The 22,564-nt window shown below is 33.4% G+C and overlaps 1 protein-coding gene and 1 pseudogene across 4 annotated transcripts in view; one reads left to right on the top strand and one right to left on the bottom strand.

The window, feature by feature from the left end:
• SLCO1B3 (solute carrier organic anion transporter family member 1B3) overlaps positions 1-22,564 on the bottom strand; it is a 71,221-nt gene that overhangs the window by 24,815 nt on the left and 23,842 nt on the right. For 3 of the 4 annotated variants that reach the window (XM_030322168.1, XM_030322169.1, XM_030322170.2), the window contains 8 exons: positions 12,891-13,032; positions 9,253-9,385; positions 5,928-6,049; positions 4,439-4,585; positions 4,180-4,278; positions 3,670-3,912; positions 2,465-2,629; positions 677-872 (listed from right to left, as the gene is read on the bottom strand). In XM_030322168.1, the coding sequence (XP_030178028.1) occupies positions 677-872; positions 2,465-2,629; positions 3,670-3,912; positions 4,180-4,278; positions 4,439-4,585; positions 5,928-6,049; positions 9,253-9,385; positions 12,891-13,032 (1,247 nt within the window). The remainder of the gene's footprint in view (positions 1-676; positions 873-2,464; positions 2,630-3,669; positions 3,913-4,179; positions 4,279-4,438; positions 4,586-5,927; positions 6,050-9,252; positions 9,386-12,890; positions 13,033-22,564) is intronic. The other variant, XM_030322172.1, reaches the window with a different exon arrangement.
• On the top strand, positions 9,476-12,190 carry LOC115518023 (annotated as a pseudogene).

Raw genomic sequence — 22,564 nt, 5'->3', positions numbered from 1 at the left:
AAGTCGGGGATTGAGAATATTTGAATATCTGAACAGATGGTTTCTATGAGGGAGTTTCTTCTTCTGGAAAACAGCAACAAAATATCACCTGCCTATGAGACTTGTATTCTACCATCTAAATCCTTTACACCTCCTCAAAATGAAGAGTTCCAATCCTTAAAAACTCATTCTAAATTTGTCTATCACTTTAAAATAAAATAGATAGTTGTTAAACATTACAGTTAACTGTAGATAAGAATTTTTCAGTCACTTTTGGAAAATGTTATTTATATTCCTCTTATAATGCATCCAAAATTGTAGTGGTTAAGACTAAAAGTTTTGGAGTCAAAACTCCCCAATTTAAGTCAGAATCTTAACATTGCTAGTCTTGTAATATGTGTATCTCTCTACACCCTGCTTTCCCTATCTATAAAATGAGGGTAAAAGTACCTGTCAGTCATTATAAACAAGCCCAAAAGATAAGTATTATTATTACAACTTATGTAGTTTTTCTTTTAGGAAGGAATAAAAGGAGAACTTTTTGAGATTTTAGGAAGTGGAGGTTTTAAGAATTTGTAAATTGAAATGTTCAATTAAAAAAAGTTTATCTAAGATTGTTATCTTCCCTGTTTTACTTATAGTCTTTTACATTGTATAATTTATACATTGTGCAATTAATATATTGACATATACAAACCCATCATAGGTCAATGTTAGGCCAGCAACTGATTTGCTTTCACAAATTACTGCAAAGTTGAATTGTTGAAATATGAGGGCCAATGCACTGGTATAAAATGATAATTTGGCAATTCCAAGCAAGCTAAGTTTGAATTTTTTAATGATATATCCTCCTGTAAATATTCCAGTTGCAACAGTTGGTAAGGTTATGGTTCCTAGAAATAAGAGAAAAAAATTGTTGTTATATAAATATGGTTATTCCGAAATGTGTTATAATATGAAACACAGAGTACATCAACCAAATGTATCCCATCTTACGACTTAAGTAGAAAGCCAATAGCCCTGCATGGAGGTAGGAGACCCAGTGTAGCACATGGGAGAAACAAAAATAACTTCTTGATGCCAGTGCTGGGAATTTGGGTCCCCCTATAGCAAAAGTCGGGGACTGAGAATGTTTGAATATCTGAACAGATGGTTTCTATGAGGGAGTTTCTTCTGGAAAACAGCAACAAAATATCACCTGCCTATGAGACTTGCATTCTACCATCTAAATCCTTTACATCTCCTCAAAATGAAGAGTTCCAATCCTTAAAAACTCATTCTAAATTTGTCTATCACTTTAAAATTAAATACTAGAATTAATATCTCTTCTTTATTCATCCCAACACACATATACCCTAAAATGATAAATAGGCCTAAATATGGTATTAAAAATGACCCCTATTATAACTTTTCCATGTCATTGTCCTGCAAGAGTTATTAAAAGTAAAGATCCCTCTAACAACAACAACAACAACAAACAACAACAAACAACAACAACAACAACAACATAATTCAGGCTGGGAACCTTACTGGGAGTCAAACTCAACTTTTACCATTTAAACTTTTACCTTAAGTTCAATAAAAGTATTGAACATAATTATCATTTTCTTGTTTACTTATGACCTACTCACATGCCACTTGAGACGTTCAGTTTAATTTATCAAATATTTACTGAGTTTCTACAATGTGCTGAGTACTGTACTAGGTAATGTACTGCTCTTAAAATCTCATATTGGGGCACGTGGGTGGTTCAGTCAGTTGAGGTCTGACTCTTGATTTCAGCTCAGGTCATGACCCCAAGGTCGAGGGATTGAGCCCTGTGTTGGGCTCTGCACTGAGCATGAAGACTGCTTAGGATTCTCTTTCTCCCTCTCTCTCTGCTCCTCTCCCCAACTCATGCTCTCTCTCTCTCTTTCCAAAAATTAATAAATAAAATAATAGTAATCTCATTTTATACTGGTGGTGAGGGAAGAATTATATAAGAAAACCTTTTCTTCAAAAGCAAGTCTCAATATGTCACTAGAAACAGATATTATAGCAAAATAACTCATAAAATATGATACTTGTTTGAGTTATGTAGACATCAATGATGTGTTTGTTTTCTCTTTCCTATTTTTTGTAGGTAGCTGAGTTCTGATTTAAAGTCAACGAATTATGAAATTATGATTACATTACAAAAGGATTTGTCTCAGGATCTCAACACTAAACTATAAAATTCAATTATACAGATACTATATCTAAATAGTCCATTCACGTGCAACTTTTCTTCTAGGAATTCATCTTCTCAAAAATAGCATGATATGTGACTTCAAATGCAGAACAATGATGACACCATGAGACAGACAAATTCAACAAGATTTGCAAAAAAATAATTAGAAATTATACTTACTAAAATATAAAATTGCCTTCACAACGAAATGTCACTTGAAACTCAATTACTTGGTAGTATATAGCTTATCAAACAAACATAAATAACGTGTCTTACCAAGAAAAATGTTAGCCTCAGATGCTGACTGACCATACTGTTGCTCTATGTATTTGAAGATATAAGTAATAGCACCAATATGGCTGCTGGACAGTAGCAATGATGATAACAGTAATATAACATATAGGGGATTGGTAAGGATGCTTTTCAAGGACTGGAAAAAATCTATAAAATTATAAAGATAAGATATTACAATGCAGCTTAAGTATACATTAATATCTTAATTTTGTAAATATAAAAGTTATATAAGATTGAAAATTACTTAAATATATAACATAGAAAATCAGAGTACCCTGCAATTCTACTGTCAACAGTTTTTATATTTTCCTTCATTTTTCCATATGTTCATTAATATCTATTCAATTAGTTTATTTTACCCCAAAGTGAAATCATACATACATGCTGTTTTGCAACTTGCTCAGTTCACTTCATATTTGGTTATTCTTAGCACTCTACCATACAACTGCATGTATCATTAATTAATTTATTCATTCATTCAACAAATATTTAGTTTTCAACTGGGTCCCAGGCAATATGCTAGGTGCTCAAGAAACAAAAGTGAATAGACATGCAATGTCTCTTATTTGTTAGCACTTAGTATTAATTTTTATGTTAATAATACAATTATTAAGTAGAATTTTACTTTTAAGTAGAAAGTTCACAGAAATGAGAAGACCAAAGTTAAAAAATTATAAAGTTCTATTTAATGCAGGACTCAGATCTGTTTCTTGGTATGCAACTTTTCTGCTTTAAAATACTATATAGTATTATAAATCACCTTTCTTGTGGTACAAGGAGAAGAGAATAATGATGTTGTGTCTCAGGTGACATTATTACAATAATAGTAGAACAATCTGTGCCTACAAACAAGTGTGTGAAAAATTCATAACTTCTGTCCATGGCATGAATTTTGTAGTCTGGGTCTATAATTAGAGGGGTGACTAATTGTAACGGATGTTAAAAGTGGAAGGACTTTCTTAGAAATAATTGTAGTAAGTGTTAGAGTCTAGCAAGACAGGACCAGGTATGGTTATCTAGAGATGGATGACGTGGACCTTGAAACATCTCGTTCTATACGTCTCTAAAAGTTTCCATCAAACAGAGTCAGAACTATGCTTTCTGCCCAGTGGCAACTAAGAAATAGTTTCGTCTACTTTAATTTGAAATTAACAATTCCAAATTGACTATAAATGTGAAATACTTACCAGTTATATTTTCACTAATATTTTGCCCATGGTTGGTCACATTAGCTATTTGACTCCTTTTCTCATTTGTTTTGGGGAAATGCGAAGATCCTAAATCTTTACTTTCTTTCTGTGGTTTATCCAGATTTTGGGGCAGGAAAAAGAATGGAATGGAGGACATAATGGATAATAGTCCAGCCACAAGGAAACCAAGCCACCAAGCACCAACCCAACGAGAGTCCTTAGGAGTAATTCTGATACTGCCTAGAATAAAGAATTATAAGTAGCCAGTCAAAAAATCATTTTGAAATGCAATAAATTCTGAGCAATAATAATGACTGCTGCCCTTCGTAGATACAGAAATTAAACTCTATTACATCAATTCTGAGACACTATTTTTTTAATTTTGTTCACACTTCATCACACAAATAGTCAGTAAAGAACTACTGAAAAAGTGGATTCAGTATTTGGAAGGATGATGTCCTGTACTTGAAAAGTATTATTATGTTACCTTGTTCTTATTATACTTACTGAGATCTACATATCCAATATCCACGTACATTTTAGCAAACAGAGATCCCTGTATAAAGCCAATGATTGGACCAATCATTGATATTGCATGCAAAGTACCTAAAAATATTATAAAACAATTTTATCAGATGCCAATAATAAAATTATACAAGTCTCCAAAGAATTTTTTAGTAAGTAAAAAATGAATTTAGGAACACTATTATTTCAAGGGTGGACCCAGGGAAAGTAATCGTAAAATCTAATATTTTCTGTACATTACCTAAATAAAAAGAAGAATGACCTGTTTCAGCAAAATCATCAATATAAGAAATCCCCAAGGGTACTATGGGGGTTTCCCCAATTCCACGGAGCATATTACCCAGTAGTACATATATCCACAGATATGATCCAGATTCCTTTTCACAACCTATGCAGACAAGAGTGTTTTATTTTAAATATTAATTTTAGCATTTATATAAGAAACTCAACTGCTTTAATCCCTTAATTATTCCATTTAAGATTTTTTTTATTTTTTCGAATTATAAGACTGATTCATAGTTACTTTACAAAATTTGACAATATAGGAAAGCAAAAAGTAAACAAGTAAAAACTAAGTTATCTATAATCCCACCACATGCAGAGAGCTACTTCTCATGTTTGCATGTATCTTCCACATTTTCAGTTCACATAAAAATATGCATAATATTTATGTACATTATATTTTTAAATGTCCAGATCATATTATAATCTCCTTTTACACTTAACACCATGTTATGTCAATTTCCCCATGTTTTTAAGATTTCTTTTATATCAGGGTTTAATGACTGCATGGTGGTGTGCTGAATAAGTTTTGTAACTTAATTAATTAATTAATTAATCCCTTACTTTTTACTCACAAAATATTTTGAAGTTTTCATTCTGTTAAACAGGTATGCCGTAGCTAGAACTGTAAATAAATCCGGTCACATTCCAGATTATTTCTTTAAGATAAGTCAGTAAAAGTAGAATTGCTGATTTAAGCATGTATGTTCTTTACTATATTGAAAATTAACTTTCAAAAATCTCAGCAATACATAAATGTTTTTCCCTCTATATCATTTCTTTTTATTTTTAATAAAAACAGGTAGAAAAATATTTTTTGAAATGTTTTCCTAATAAGTAGAAACACCCAATAGGCAAAAAAAATTTTAACTATAATTTACAATTTGTGTCTTAATAGGTAAAAATAATCTTTAATTGGTGTAATAATTGTGTTTCTCCTAAGGAGTAAAGTTGCATTTTTAACATATTTATACCACTTTCCTAATTTAAATGTATATATTCTTTGCCAATTTCCTACTGAAATATTCTTTTTTTTAAATTTTTTAATGTTTTTTATTTTTGAGTGAGAGAAAGAGACAGAGACAGAGCATGAGAGGCAGAGGGCCAGAAAGAGAAGGAGACACAGAATCCGAAGCAGGCTCCAGGCTCTGAGCTGTCAGCACAGAGCCCGACGTAGGGCTCGAACTCACAGACTGCAAGATCATGACCTGAGCCGAAGTCAGAGGCCCAACTGACTGTCACCCACATGACCCAAAATATTCTTCTTTTCTTATTACTTCTAAAAGCTTCTTATATATAACATATATTAGCATGGTTTTGTCATATATACATAATAATGCAAATACTTTTCCTATTTTTAACCACTTTTGCTAATAAATCTCATAATAATTTTCACAGATATAATTAAATTGACCAGTTATAGAATTAGTGACATTATCAATTCTTACCTTTTTCTACTATCTTAGGTGATGTACTATTGAGTAACAAATTTTCACTAATTGAACAGGTTGAAAAGCTTGTTGTTAAATTTTCTGATGGATTGACAAGACTTTCTTTAGAATACCTGTAACTGTAAGAATATCACCAGATTTAAAGCTTTGCTTATCTACTGAATAGTTTCACTTTCCCAGAAATACAGATAAATTTTCCCACTTTATTTGCACTGTTTTTTTTTCTCTAAGTTATCAGAATCCCTTTTGTGAATTTCCCAGCTTGTATTTTAGGGGAAGAAATGGGTACAAATGAATGGGAATGCCCACTAAGAAATATTATTCAATACTCCCCAGGAAAGGAGGATTATCATTCTAGGAGTGCTTGTATTCTGTTCAAGAGGTACAATATCTTGGTTTCATGCTTTGTTAAAAAACGAAACAAAAAAATCCCCTGCTAACTATACCTATCCACCCATTTGAATTATCCTCAAGTGGTCCCAATCTAAACCTCCTGATAAACTTTCTGATAACATTTAATAAACTTTAGTGTTTTACAAGTCAATCTATAATGCATACCAGTTCATCTATATATTTTATCAATACCTGTCTGATCTTCTGTCACAGATATTCATACCCCCATCTCCCCCCACACACACTCAAATGTCTGACTACAAAACTTAGTTTTAAAAAATTCTAGTCTATTTCAATTGAGTGAGGAAGAACTTAATAAGAACAACAGAGATGGAGCTAGTATAGGGACAGTGTTGATCCAAAAATACTGAGGTGTCCTGTGAGCTCCAAGGGCAGCCTACTGCAGGCCGGGCTTTATGCTCAGCTCCAGGGAACTAGAAATAAAACACACAGCTTTTGTACCGAGGGCATTTTATTCTCTATTAGATAAACATATACAATAAAAGACATGATAATTTTAATATAATAGGTCCTGAGTTGTCATAAAGGAAAAGGGGATGATCAGCTTTCCTCTGAGGTGGGGAAGGTGGTAAACTAAAGAAGAATTCACAATGAAGAGGACATGCAAGATAAACCTTAAAAAAGGATAGGAGCTCAACAGTTAGACAAAGAAGGAAGATTATGCAAGGCTATAGAAACACCATGCACAAAGATATAACATTATCATGCATGGCACATGGGGGAACACCACAAGCCTTGAGTATGATTCTCCACTCTGGGGAGCAGTGTAAGATGAAGCTAGAAAGATAGTCAGGTTATATGTAAATGAGTTTGGATATTAATCCATAGGCAAGAGGCATTCAACATTTTCAACTATGACCAACAGTAAGAAACACATTTTGCATCACAACAACATATACATATGCGTGCGTGCACACACATACACACAAATACATACACATATATATATATATATATATACACAATCAAAATAAAAGTTTCATAGAACAATATTTGCTCTCATACTGTATATTCTTCTATTTTATTCTATCCTATCCTCTCAAAAGTTGTTGGTTTCAATAATCTGAATTGGTCCCCTAGTGGGTCAGAATCTGAAGCTTGAAAAACACTGCTGTAGGAAATTGGGAATTTTAAGCAGGAATAAAATAATTAGATTTGTGTTTGAAAATGAATAGTATGGAATATGAGTTATAATGGAGTTGAGACTGAAGGCAAAAACTCTAGGCCCGAGATGTGGGAAGCTTAAGTTAGGTTAGGAAAAATAGGGATGAAAGGAGACAATCTGACACATTGGAAGTAGAATAAGGAAGATTTGGTGGCCACTTGTCATCTGTGTCAAAATAGAGAATCTAGAATGAGCCCCTTGACTTTGGTTTGAGTTCCACTGTGGTTAAATTAATCATTATTGAGAGAGTGAATGTGAAAAATCTGAACTGGTTTTGACACAAGGATGAATTTAGTTTTGAATATATGAATGGGAAATTCTTATCGGATGTTAGGCTGGAGATACCCATAAAGTGGTTGACTATATAGAGACTAAGTGTAAGAAAAAATTAATGTATATATGTGATTGATACGTATAATGCACACACTTCATACAAAAAATCCAGAATGAAAAATGAAGAAGACTGAAAAGGGAGGTTAGGGGATACTGACATTATGGTGTCAGCAACAGAAGTATGGGCATGATGAAGAAACCACATATATAGAAAATAAATCAAGAAACAGAAATATAATGAAAATAAGAAGCAGCAGTACCAGGAAGAAGAAAATTCTTATGACAGTCAAATAAAGGTGGGGAAAGGAATTAGTATGCCAAAAGACATGACTGTTTGTGTTGACAATGAATAAGTAATATCTTTAGCAGAAATTGTTCATTAACTCTCAATATCTATTCTTCTCTCTTTCCATTGTAATAGTAGGTGGGATTTTTAGCTAGGAGCATGGTAGCCTGGAATAAAGGGTACTTTTTCCAATGTCTTTATATCGGGATGTGAAATGTAACAAAGTTCTGCCCGATGTGAAGTTAGGAGAAGTGTTATAGTTCTGAAAATATTTCTTAAGCCCCAGCCAGCATGCACTGTTTCTTCTGGTTCTTCTTCCCTTCTTTTATCTTGTTGCCTGGAACAACGTTGCCAGTTTGGAGCATGAGGTTAACGCCATGCAAGGCAGAGAAATATTGGGGCACCTGGGTGCCTCAGTTGGTTAAGTGTCTGACTCTTGATTTTGGCTCAGGTCAGATCTCATGGTTCATGAGATCAAGTCCTGCATCAGGCTCTATGCTGACAGCACGGACTCTGCTTTGGATTCTCTCTTTCCCTCTCTCTCTGCCCCTACCCACTCATGCTGTCTTTCTCCCTCTCTCAAAATAAATAAACATTTTTTTTAAAAAGGCAGAGAAATATGATAAAAAAGAAGCATGAATCTATTATGCCTAGTCTGGCTACATTAATTTTTTTATGTGGAAAATAAGTTTCTATCTTATTTAAGCCATCACTATTTTAGGTTTGCTGTCATTAGTATTTGACTCTAATCATGATACAATGACCTTAAGAAGAATACTCTCAATGGATATGGTAGTGGGTTAGGTGATAAACTCTTATTGAGCATTAAAAAAAAAACTTGTAAGCAAATACATGCAGTGTATGTCATATCAAAAGGCCATAAAAAGTTCATTTACTTCCTATGAAAATGTATACCTTCTTTAGTGCTATTCATATCTGAAAGTCAATGAAAGCCATGGCTGATAAAGCAGTAAGTTACTTATACAAAATATACTTCATTTCTACACATACTTACTGGGTATTCCTCTTAAAAGATGACTGCTTGTTTAAAAGGAAAAAAGAAGAAATTCTACCATTAATTTATAGTTAAGTGATAATTAAGGACAGAACTGTTTAACACTTACTAGCCCATAAAAAAATGTGGTAAAGCAGTCAAAATACTTCCAGTTCCCATAATGAAGCAACCAATTCCAATTATCTTTGGTCTGTGTAGTTTGGCTCCAAAGTAACTCACAAATACAATCACAAACAAATTTCCTAGAAAGAGAATAAAATTATTTTGACATGATTAATCATAGCAAACATTGACAGTCCAATTGTGTGTCCAGTAGAATGGAAAGCCCCAGAATGAATACAAGTAAAGCATAAGACATAGTACCTTCCCCCAAAGGTCATGTAATTCAATTGAGAAGGTGAAACCTACTTACATTAAATCACTCACTGTAAAATTATATGTTATTAATAATAAGAAGAATGAGTTTTAGATAGGAAAGAAAGCACTTGAATGACCAGGTAATATTAGTGACATAAAATTTTACTGAAGAATTTAGATTGGTTTGAATTGTTTTTGGCTGGAAAAAAAATGCAGAAAATCTTCCTGACCTGAGAGAAAGGTGTTCATTCAGGGATTTATTGATTCACTCCTATCATTTTTTAAATTCCTATTAAGTACCTGCCATAGTGTTAAGAGCTAGAAATTAAAAAAAAAAAAGGAATAAACGATAGTATTTGTCCTCCAGGAACATATATACCAGTGATAAAAATAAATAGATGAACAGAGGTGGTATTAGATCACAGAAAAGAAGAGATTAAATTAAGTAGGGGTTACAAGAAAGTTTCCTGGAGGAGAGGCCATTTGAGATTTAATGTCTAGTATAAATTATTTAGATTAAAAAAGGGGAAGAAGAGTATTCCAAGTAGAGGAAGTCATGACCAACCTAATCCATCTGGAGCTACATGTATAACAGCAAATAGACACAAATCAAGAATTACTAAAGCAGTTGATAGGGAAAAAAATTCAATAAAAGTGCCAAAATGAACTGGTAGATAAAGTAACTTATGGAGAAACAGTTAAATAAGGAAACTAAAAAGAGGAGGAACTGAAAAAATCCAGTTAGTATCTCTAGAGGTACTATGGTATGGTGCATCCATAAAATAAGAACTGGCAGACTAAAAATAGAGAATAATAAGAATTTTTGTAAATCAAAAATAGTAAGGGATGTCTGGGTAACTACATTGGTTAAGTGTCCAACTTCAGCTCAGGTAATGATCTCACGGCTAGTGAGTCTGAGCCCCAAGTCGGGCTCTGTGCTGACAGCTCAGAGCCTAGAGCCTGCTTCAGATTCTCTCTCTCTCTCTGCCCCTCCCCCCTCAAAAAAATAAACATTAAAAAAATTTTAAATAGTATAGAGAAATGTACATATTGGGAGCTAATAAGATAGAAGACAGTATCAGAGATTGATGGAAAATAAAGTCAATGAAAGTAGAATTTTAATGCTTATTTATTTTTGAAAGAGAGAGAGAGAGAAAGCGCGAGCAAGTGGGGGATGAACAGAGAGAGAGACAGAAACCAAAGCAGGCTCCAGGCTCTGAGCTCTCAACGCAGACCCTGACATGGGGACTCCAACCTATGAACCGCAATATCATGACCTATGCTAAAGTCGGTCGCTTAACCAAATGAGCCACCCAGGTGTTCCAAACAAAGATAATTTTAGACAGAAAAAGTTAAAGGAACCAAACTGTGAGGAAATTTAATATTTGTCTTATATATGTTCCAGAAGAAAATAAATAATAGAAAGATACACATCTAAAAATAGAAAATAAATTCCCTGAGTTAAAGGGAAACCTTCAAAGTTAACCCCTCAGATACATTTCTCCAGAAGTAATATAAAAAAAAAAACAACAGCCCTGATATATGTTAGTAAAATTTCTGAAATTCAGAGATAAAGAGGAGGTACTCATCAGTGCATGACAATGATATTTATAATGATGTCTTATATGTAATATTGGGTGTTAAAAGGCAGTAGGTAAATATTTTAAATGTACCAAGGAAAAGATTTTGAAATTTTAATTCCATACTCAAATTATTACTTGAATACAATGGTAAATATATTTTCCAACAAGCAAGAGCTTGGGAAATATGTTATGTGTTCAATTATTTCTGGGAAAATATAACAACTTAAAGATCTACTCCAGAAAAACTAAAGATGAGATTTGAAGTCATAAGATTCAAGTAACAGTGGTAAGCAAAGAAACCAGGAAAACCTAAAACCATGCCCACATAATTGCTGTCAAATAGCTACAAAGTTTAACAAAAATATTAAGAATCCATTCCTCAATAAAAAGAGACACACAGAAAATTACAATTTAAAGTTAATAATAATCCAAAACTAAAATTCTAGATGATTTCATTAAATCTCAGAGGTGAAGAGTGAAGGATGCAAGGTGTCGATAACCTCTTAATCATGAAAAAGCGGAATTCATAATAAAAATATAGATGGGTCTTTCTTTATACAATTATTTTTTAAAATATTCAATAGCTAAATACACTTTAAATTAAATTAAAAGATAAACAGCAAACATACAGAAAATATTTGTAATTAATACAGCATACATAATTTTTGAGTCCCCTCAAATCATTAAGAAGTCTAAAAAGGGACCAAAACGGTGGCCACCACGAAGAAGGGGGATGCAGAAGATGTCAATGTTACTTTTGAAGACCAATGAAAAGATGAGCAAACATGCACAGAATGCAAGTAGAACCACAGAGCTGAAGGAAGAAAGAAGACGTGAAAAAGATACAACTGTAAAATTTACAAGTTGTTGTGAGGACATCACGCTTACAAGGTGATGACCACTTAATCATATCTTATCAAATTGGTGATATTTTCACCAGTCATCCTCAAGAAGAAACACAGGACATGTTAGGAGAAGCAAAGAAAAATTTGCAAAAGTAAACTAATGCCTTAAAATCCAGAATGGAATTAATTCAGTGGGTGTTAGCAGATTCAATTACATGCAAAATTCGAGAGCAACATAAACCTTGAAGCTGATGAAAGTTAAACATTTTATAATACTTTTTAATATTTGTTCAATAAGCTTGGATATTATTTAAAATGAAAAAAATTCTGAAGGGGGGGAAGGCAAAGGTAATAAGCTATGAATTCATTAAGTAAGAGAAAATATTGTCCAGTAATAATATAAAACCTGTTATTAGAGATATCTGAATTAAAGAAAACAAAGCACTACATTCAATGTTCTATAAAAAAAACCTTTCACCCCAAATTTTATACCCAAACAGTAGAATAGAGGTTGCTCCAAAGCTGTTCCTCCTTCCTTAAATCATCAGAATCATAATCCTCTCTCCAAATTTAAAAAAAAAATTTTTTTCACTAGGGCACCTTGATAGAGGAAAAGTACAGCCCTAAAAAGTATTAGCTGCAAGCAATGAGTTTGTATAAATCAGCATTTCTCAACCTCTACATTATTGACATTCTAAGTTAGATTAATTCTTTTTTTGTGGGGATTGTCCTGTGCATTGTAGGATTTTTAGTGGCACTCTTACCCTCTACTACTAGATGTCTATAACAATCTCCCTCCCCCCAGTTATGACAGCCAAAAGTGACATCAGATATCATCAAATTGCCCCTGGGGTGGGGGATAGAATTTACTCCTAAGAATCAATGGTGTAGAGCTTTTATGAACAGTTTTACCTCAACAAATCTGGTTACTAAGTAATAATAAAAATAGAAATAAAAATTACCCATTTCAAAGCCTCCATCAATTAAGCCAGAAACAGAAGATGATATGTCAAATCTCTTTTCTATCTGAGTGATGGAACTTTTCATAACAACTCCACCCAGTGCCTTACACATAAAGCTGAGTGACAGGGCTACTAAGAACATCTATGAAAAAGCAGAAAGAAAAGTTAAAATGATTAATAAAAAGACTATAATGCTTATATATGCATAGAATTAAAAATGGCTTATCTTATTTACTTAAAAACATTATTTTTATCATAAAAAGCATACCCACCTTTCCTCTATACCAATTGGTACTTTAACATTACCTAGTCCTTTAACATTACCATCGCTACATTGATAAAGCATCATTTTCTAATTTGGTTACAACATCAGGTAATTAGAGCAGGACAGTCAAGGCTGTTATTTTTTATTTAATATTATTAAAGATTTCTAGATGATGTCTGAGATGGCCATGGTGATAAGCTATTCTTTATTCCTTCATGAACAGTATAGACTAACTGAGAGGGAAGTGGCTAGACATTCTCAAACGTGGCACTTCCAGGAATTCAGCTAGAAATGGAACTTTTTTTTAATTTATAAATCATCACTATTATTGGAGAACAAATTAAAATGAAAACAACAAAGTATTCAATGTTCTAAAAAATACTTTAACTCTAGTGATTATAAGTGTTTTATTTTCAAATTAATTTTAACAAAATTTGTTGATTTACCCATAAGCAAATTCCTTTTAAATCTAGCATTAAAATATTATTTTGTTATTGACTGGATGTTTGTGTCACCACCAAATTCATATGCTAAAATCCTAAACCCTAATGTGATAATATTTGGAGATGGGTTCTTTGGGAATTAAGTCATAAAGATAGAGCCCTCATGATAGGATTAGTGTCCTTATAAGAGCTTACTTTCTCTTTCTGCTCTGTGAGGACACAAGAAGGTACTATCTGAAAATGAGGAAGAGTGTTCCCACCAGAACCCAACAATGCTGGTATCCAGATCTTAAGACTTTCAGCCCCCAGAACTATGAGAAATAATTTCTGTTGTTTAAGCCACCTTGTCTGTGGTATATTCTTTATAGTAACCCAAGCTGATCCAGACAGGTCTTTCTCATTGCCTTCTACACCACTGCGGGTAGCCACCATCATGCTCAGCCTATTAGATCTTTCTGCTTCTGCTCTCATCCTCCCTCTCAACACAGTAACTACAAAAATTCTTTCAAAATAAAAATTGGATCATGCCATTACTCCCTGTTTTCCCATCTCACTCTTAGTAATATCTAGTTTTTCCGATGACCTACAAGACCCTAAATGATCTGTCCTCCCCACCCCAACTATCTGTTCCCCACAAGTATTCCCTCTTACTCTTCTGATCTCATCTTCTGTTACTCTACTTCTTACTCATTCCTCTCCATCCACACTAGTCTTCTTCTTGTACCTTGAGCACCCCAGGCTTATTATTTTGCCTCAGGTTATTTGTTCTTGCTTTTATTCCTACAAGGAAAACTCTTCCCCATAGTTATGTCCCTATCACTCACTCCCTCACATCCTTGAGGGTTTTGCTCAATGAAACTGTGTTGATCTTTTGTCTAACTATAACCTAGTAAGTGTCTTGCATGAGGTCATGCTTGGAAAAAGAGATAAAAGGCCCAATACAGCCGTTCCATGGCTGGAAAGATGTGTGTACTTTCATTCTGCATATGGAATTTTGATGAAGTTGAAAAGACTTGAGAAAAGTTGTAAATGTTACCACTTATTAGAAATAATTAAGTGTTCTTATATAAGATAGGAAGTCATCCAAGAGTGAACCACAAAGGGTGGAATGATATCAAAATCAATTTTACTAAATTGGTGAAGGGAACAACAAGACTCACAGGACAAAGATATTAAATTTGTCCAGCAGGATTAGAAAAAAATTGTATGAATATTTTCTTCAAGGAACACCAATTAGGAATTCTTGTAGAATTATTTACTGTCTTTACATTATAAAAGAGAAATTAAAATTTTCAGGTTCTAATCATTTCCCAAAAATAATCATGTTACTGACATCAGAAATTAAGAAATGTAGATGGGAATGATGTCAGCAAGATGACAGAATAGGAGCCCCCAACCCACCTTCACCCATGGATACATAGATTTAACAACAACAACTGAACAAATACCTCTATGAGAAATCCAGAAACCACTTAAAACATTTTTGCATCCTAGAGAGTGTGAAGCCAACCATGCAAGCCCAGTAGGAAAATCTGACACTGTCAACTTTCTTGCCAAATGGGACAAAACCCCCAACTCCTATATTCTCTATGGGGACTTAAAGCAGTAGAACTTATATCCAATGTTCTGACTTGTAAGGGGGCTGCATGAGGGACCAGTTTGTATCCAAGTACTGACAAGAGTAGATGGCCAGATTTGAGGCTCTGGGAACAAAGACAATAAACCATGCACCAGAATCATGTAGTACCATGGATAGACACTAGGTGGAGAACCAGTACTGTAGTTTACTAACACAGGGAGGCTGCAGTATCTCAGACACCAGGAAGAACTTCTAAGTAGGCACCAGCAAACTTCTTCAAATAGCCCAGGGAGGAAACACACCCAGAAAAAAGTTGAGAGGTCTAGAGAATCTCTAGTCTGGCTAAGTAGTGAAACTTATCCCTGTACAAAACCACAGAGAATTGGCTGATTCTTCAAATGCCAAAATTCCAACAAGAAATAATAAGACATATAAAGAAACAGGGGACCACAACACATTTAAAAGAAGAAATTAAATCTCCAGAAATTGTCCCTAAAGAAATGGAGATATATGAATTGCCAGAAAATGAATTCAAATTTACCATCAAAGGGATATTCAATGGATTAAAATACAGAATAAATATACCTCTAAATGAAATCAGAAAAACAATGCGTAAACAAAGTGAAATTATTAATGAAGAAATAGAAACTAGGAAGAAGAACCTAAGAGAAGTTCTGGAACTGAAGAAGATATTGCCTGAATGGAAACTTCACTAGAGAGATTCAAAATTAAACAGAAAAGAATCAACAAATTCAAAGACTGACCCAAGGGGGAAAAAATTAATAAAAATGAAGAATATAAAAGACCTATGGTACACCATCATGAAGCAGAACAGTATATGCATTATGAGAATGCCAGAAGAAGAAAGAGAAAGAGGCAGAAAAATTATTTGACGACAATGGACCCAAATTTTCCTAATCTGAGTGAAGAAATTTTAGGAATTTAAAGAAGTTCATCTAGGATAAAATATAATGAGACCTACACCAAGACACATCACAATCAAATTGTCAAAACTCACAGACAAAAAGAAAATCTTGAAAGCAATAGGAGAAAAGTAACTCATCACACACAAGGCAATTTCCATTAGATTATTGTCAGATTTTTCAGCAAAACAACCTTTCAGGCTAGAAAGGAATATAATATTCAAAATATTGAAAGTAAAAGACTGCCAACCAAGAATACTATATCTGGTGAAATTGTCCCTTAAGAGCAAGGAGAAATCAAGACTTACCCAGATAAGTCAAAGCTGAGGGAATTCATCACACTGGATCTGCCCTACAAGAAACACTGAAGGTTCTACAAGTTGAAGTGAATGGGTGATGAATAGCAACACAAAACGATATCAAATGAAAAATTCCCTAATAAAGGAAATATAAATTCCTGTATTATTATAATGTAGGTGAGTAAATCACTTATAAATCTAATTTAGATTTTTAAAAGCATAAAGAGTCAATGTAAATTTATGTTAATGGACATGCAATATAAAAAGGATAATTGTGTCATTAACAAAAAAGTGGGATGGAGGCAAATACATAAAAGTATAATTTTCATATACAGTTGAAGTTCAGTTGTTCTCAGTTTAAAATAGAGAACTGGGTGACTCAGTCGGTTAAGCGACCAACTTCAGCTCAGGTCATGATCTTGCCATCTGCAAGTTTGAGCCCTGCATCAGGCTCTGTGCTGATAGTTCAGAGCCTGGAGCCTGCTTTGGATTCTGTCTCCCTCTCTCCCTGCCCCTGCCCCATTCATGCTCTGTCTCTGTCTCTCGAAAATGAATAAACATTAAAAAAAAATTAAAAATGGGGTGCCTGGGTGGCTCAGTTGGTTAAGTGTCCGACTTTGGCTCAGGTCACGATCTCATGGCTCGAGCCCACATTGGGCTCTGTCCTGAATGATTGCTCAGAGCCTGGAGCCTGCTTCAGATTCTGTGTCTTCTTCCCTCTCTGTCCTTCCTCTGTTCATGCTCTGCCTCACTGTCTCTCAAAAATAAGTAAATGTAAAAAAGAATTTAAAAAAATAAAATAGATGGTTATAACTTTAACTTGTTTTATGTAGTTGCAATGGTACGCACAAAGAACATGTCTATAGAATATACATAAAGGGAAATGAGAAGAGAATCAAAACATGCCATTACAAAGAAAGAAAGAAAGAAAGAAAGAAAGAAAGAAAGAAAGAAAGAGAAAGAAAGAAAATCAGCAAAAGAGGAAATGAGAACAAAAAATTTAAGAAAGGAAGAAAAACAATTGACAAAATGGCAATAGTTCTTTTCTATCCACAATTACTTTAAATGTAACTTGATTAAGTGCATCAATTAAAAGACATAGATTGTCTGAATTTATTTAAAAAATAAGATTCAACCATATACTGTCTATAAGAGATTCACTTTCAATCCAGGATACCAAAAGGCTAAAAATGAAAGGGTCTGTAATAACCTGGATGTTTCTGTCCCTTGAAAATTCATATTGAAAATCTAATCTCCAAAGTGATGGTATAAAGAAGTGTGGCCTTTGGGAGGTTATTATGTCATAAGGACAGAGCCCCCATGAATAGGATTACTGTCCTTAAAAAAGAGACCCCAGGGGGACTCTCATGCCCTTTTTCCATGATATGAAGACACAATGAGAAAACAGCCATCTGTGAATCAGGAAAAAGCCATCTCCAGTAACCTAATCTGCTAATACCTCAGTCTCGGATTTCCCAACCTCCAAAACTAGGAGAAATAAGTTATTATTATTTAAGCCACCCAGTCTATGATTTTTTGGTTATAGTTACCCCCACAGGTGAGAAACAATATTTTATGCAAACAAAACCTAAAGAAAACAGGGATGACCATACTTTTAGCAGACAAAATAGTCTTTAAGCCAAAAAGTATTGCAAGAGACAAAGAAGGACAATATAATGAGAAAAGGGTCAATCATCAGGAAGATATAACAATTATAAATATGTGTCTAACAGTAGGGCACTCAAATACATAAACACTGACAGAACTCATAGAAGAAACAGAAACATATTAAGAATAAGAGATTCAATACCCCACTTTCAATAGTACAACCAGACAAAAACCAACAGGGAAACAGAAGACGTGAACAACACCATAAGCCAATTAGACTCAATTGCACCCAGACATTTATAGAACACTCCATCTGTCAGAATATACATTCTCCTCAAGTGTACATGAAACATTTTTCAAGACAGACCATATGTTAGGTAATGAAGCAGTCTTAACAAATTTAATAAAATTGAAATCATACAATGTATTCTCACTGACTGCATGGAGTGACATTAAAAAATAATAGCAGAAGGAAACCAGGAAAATCCATAAATATGTAGAAATTAAACAACATCACCAACAGATCAAAGAAGAAATCACTAGAGAATTTAGAAAAAAACTGGAGACAAATGAAAATGAAAACACAACATACCAAAACATATGGGATGTAGTAAAAGCACTGCTAAAATATAAGTATATAGTGATAAAAGATAACATTAAAAAAACAGAAAGATCTCAAATCAACAACCTATACTTATACCTCAACGGTCTAGAAAAAGAAGTAAGCCCAAAGTTATCAAAAATAAGTAAATAATCAGGATTAGAGGAAAGATAAATGAAAAAAGGAATAGAAAAACAATAGAAAAAAAATCAATGGAACTACGAGTTGGATTCTGAAGAAATCACCAAAATTGACAAACTCTTAGATTAACTGAAAAAAAAAAGAGGAGGCTCAAATAACTAAAATTAGAAATTAAAGAGAAGACATTACAAATAGTATCACAGGAATAAAATAAATTATAAGACACTGCTATGAACAGTTATATGCCAACAAATTCAGTAGCCTAGAAGAAATGGATAAATTATTAGAGAAACAAGTTACCAGGATTGAATAATGAAGAAATAAAAAAAATCTTTAACAGACCTATATCTAGTGATGAGACTGAAGCTGTAATTAAAAACCTCCCAACATAGAAAGCCCAGGACAGTTTCACTGGAGAATTCTACCAAACATTTAAAGAATTAATGGTAATCCTTCTCAGATTCTTCCAAAGAATTGAAGAGGGCACAAATTCATTAAATGAGGCCACATTACCTGATATCAATGTCAGACAAAGACATCACAAGGAAAGAAAACTACAGACCAATATCCCTGAAGAATATTGATATAAAAATTCTCAACAAAATACTAGTAAACAGTGTCCAACAGCACATTAAGAGGATCATACATCATAAACAAGTGGAATTTACAATTAGAATGCAAGTCTGACTCAACATATGAAAATCAATCAATGTAATACATCACATTAACAAAATGAAGAATAAAACCACAATCATCTCAATAGATACAGAAAAAGCATTTTACAAAATTCAACACTCTTATGATAAAAGCACTCAACAAACTAGGAATAGAAGCAAACTAACTCAACAGAATGAAGGCTGTATATAAAAAGCCCATATCTAACAGACTCAATGGGGAAATATTGAAAACTTTTCCTCTGAGATTAGGTACAAGGCAACAATGCCAACTCTAGCCACTACTATTCAATGCCATACTGGAAAGTCTAGCCAGACCAATCAGACAAGAAAAAAAAATTAAAGGCATATAAACTGGAGAAGAAGTAAAATCATATTTTTACTATATTATTTATTTATAATTATACTTCCTACTTATTTATAATTTATGTAATTTATACTGTTACTACTATTTGCTCACAGATGACATGATCTTATATGTAAGAATCTATAAAGATTCTACACACAAAAAACTATTAGCACTAATAAGCAAGTACAACAAAGATACAGGATAAAAAATTAACACTCAAAAATCAGGTGTGTTTCTATACACTGAAAATAATCAATCTGAAGAGAAAATTGAGAAAAGAATACCATTTATGATAGCATCAAAGTAATAAAATATTTAAGAATACACTTCAACAAAGATGGTGAAAGCCTTGTGCACTGACAACTACAAAACATTGCTAAAGAAATCAAAGATCAAATAAATGGGACATCTGTGCTAGCAGACTGGAAGATGTGATATTGTTAAAAGGTCCGTATTACCCAAAGTTAAAATGTGCAACCTACTAAGTGGGGGTCTGTTGATGATGAAGAGAGGCATGTTAAACAAGGAAAGATGTATGTTTTAATGTATTGAGTGGGATACCCTAACTAACCACCTGTCAGTTTTCCCTGGGACCTCTCACCAGTGTGTTGTGGCTTGAAGCACCCTTGGAGCCACTTCCATGCTTTTCAGTTTTCTTCTCCTGCACAAGTCTTAGACTAGGATTTTTTTCTAATTCTTTTTACTAATTATCTTTCAGAAAACCCTCATGGTTTCTGATTTACAGAATATATCTCTTGTTTTCTAACACAGTTATGAGTTGCTTTTAATACCTTTTAGACTATTTATTAAAATTGGAGGGAGGAAGAGGTGGCTTCTGCCTTATTATTCTTAGCCTGCTGTGAAGAACTGGAAGGCTTCAAGTTAGAGCTCTCTTCTAATGAATAAATAGAAAAAATGTCATCAGGCTCTCCATCAAACTCAGATGCCTGACACATAATGAGCAAATACTCAATAAATGTTTTTGGATTGTTGAAAAAATTATTATTCCTCCAATTCAGATTATAAATCTGGTACACAGTCAACATGTAGTGAAACCTCTCATTTCTTGGTTTCCTCAGTTCTTAGATGGCAATTATTACAACATGTTTATTATAATAAACAATGAGGATTAATTGAAAAAACATACATAAAATTTTTGACTTGCAGAAAGTGCTAGCCACACAGAAAGCACTCACAAGTGTGTTTTTATTACCATTACGAACTATCATCAACCAGTTTTTAGGTTTAAGTTCATTTAGACCAAAACAGGATTTATGATCATTTAGCTAAATACAGTTTTATGCCATGCACTATTATAGGCATTGCAGAATCAATAATGAGCATATTGACAATATGATTTATTGACTATTTAAGAAATACAAAAGTGAACTCTCATTTAAATGCTGACCATCAAGCTCTCATTTGTGAAATCAAAGAAGAAAATTTCAGAAAAGTAATGGAACATATCATTAAAGCATATGTAAGTATAACTAAATACAAACTCTGTCCTGTAGAAGAAGGAATTTCTAAAAGTTCAGAGAAAACTTTTGTATAGTCCATGTATCCAATCTTAAAAGGAAAATTAGCTCAAGATAAGAGAGGTACCTAAAAAAGTAAAAATCTCACAGTATAATTCTAAATTCCTTTTACAAATAAGAAAAAGGTAATAGATGGAAATATATAGCCATCATAGAATCTCTCCAACGAGCTGGGATTTTAGAAGGATATGAAATGAATTAATATAGATAGATTTATAAATGAGCTTTAAAAATTTTTTTAATGTTTATTTATTTTTGACAGAGTGAGAGAGCGAGTGAGAGAGCATAAGCAGGGGAGGGGCAGAGAGACAGGGAGACACAAAATCCGAAGCAGGCTCCAGGCTTTGAGCTGTTTGCACAGAGCTTGATACAGGGCTTGAACTCATGAATGGTGAGATGATGACCTGAGCCAAAATTGGACATTTAACTGACTGAGCCACCCAGTTGCCCCAAATTGGGTTTTCTTTTAATCTATAACCCTATAAGATGGGCATTTTTAACCCTATTCCTAACACAGAACTGAGGTTCAGAGAAAGAATGACACGATGATTTTCTTAGAACTTAAAAAAAAAAAATCAAAAGGAATAAGAAAGCTGAAATCTTGAGTGAAAAACATGTAAACACCTGTGCCATTTGGTAGAGAATTTAAGATTGAAAGATTTCAAAATAGAGATATAAATGTTCACAATTATCAAATAGAGTTTAAAGTATCACAGATAGAAAGAGACAACTGGCATGCAGATAAGAGATCAAGTTGATATTTACCTGCAATCATGGCAAGTCAGTCCTTTAGCTTTTTGGCAAGAGTTCTGGAACTGAAGCGTGAAGACAGTTCCAAGTTTCCAATTGGTTACAAGTACAGCCAAGATTAACTCTGCTAACTCATCTGAACCTCAATTCATTTACTCAGCATTTATTGAACAACTCCAATACAGCAATTACTCTGCTACATCTTGGAGTTGAGACAGGTGCAGAGTAAGAAGGGCAGAAAAAACTAGATGAAATCAATGTCCCAAATGAACTAGTAATTTCCTGGGACAAAAACAATAAATAATTCCAGCATAATAATGTAATGAGTACTATAAACTTATAATGTTATGAATACATAGAAAAGATGATTAATTCTGTCTATAATGGTTAAAGTTTCTATAGGTGTGGTGACATGTGAACTAAGTCTTTAAGAGATAATAGAAACTGGGGTGCCTGGGTCGTTCAGTCAGTTAAATGTAGGACTTCAGCTCAGGTGATGATCTC

This window comes from Lynx canadensis, chromosome B4, assembly GCF_007474595.2.
Source record: "Lynx canadensis isolate LIC74 chromosome B4, mLynCan4.pri.v2, whole genome shotgun sequence".
In the NCBI taxonomy this organism is placed as follows: domain Eukaryota; kingdom Metazoa; phylum Chordata; class Mammalia; order Carnivora; family Felidae; genus Lynx; species Lynx canadensis.
This window is presented reverse-complemented; position numbering and strand designations above follow the sequence as displayed.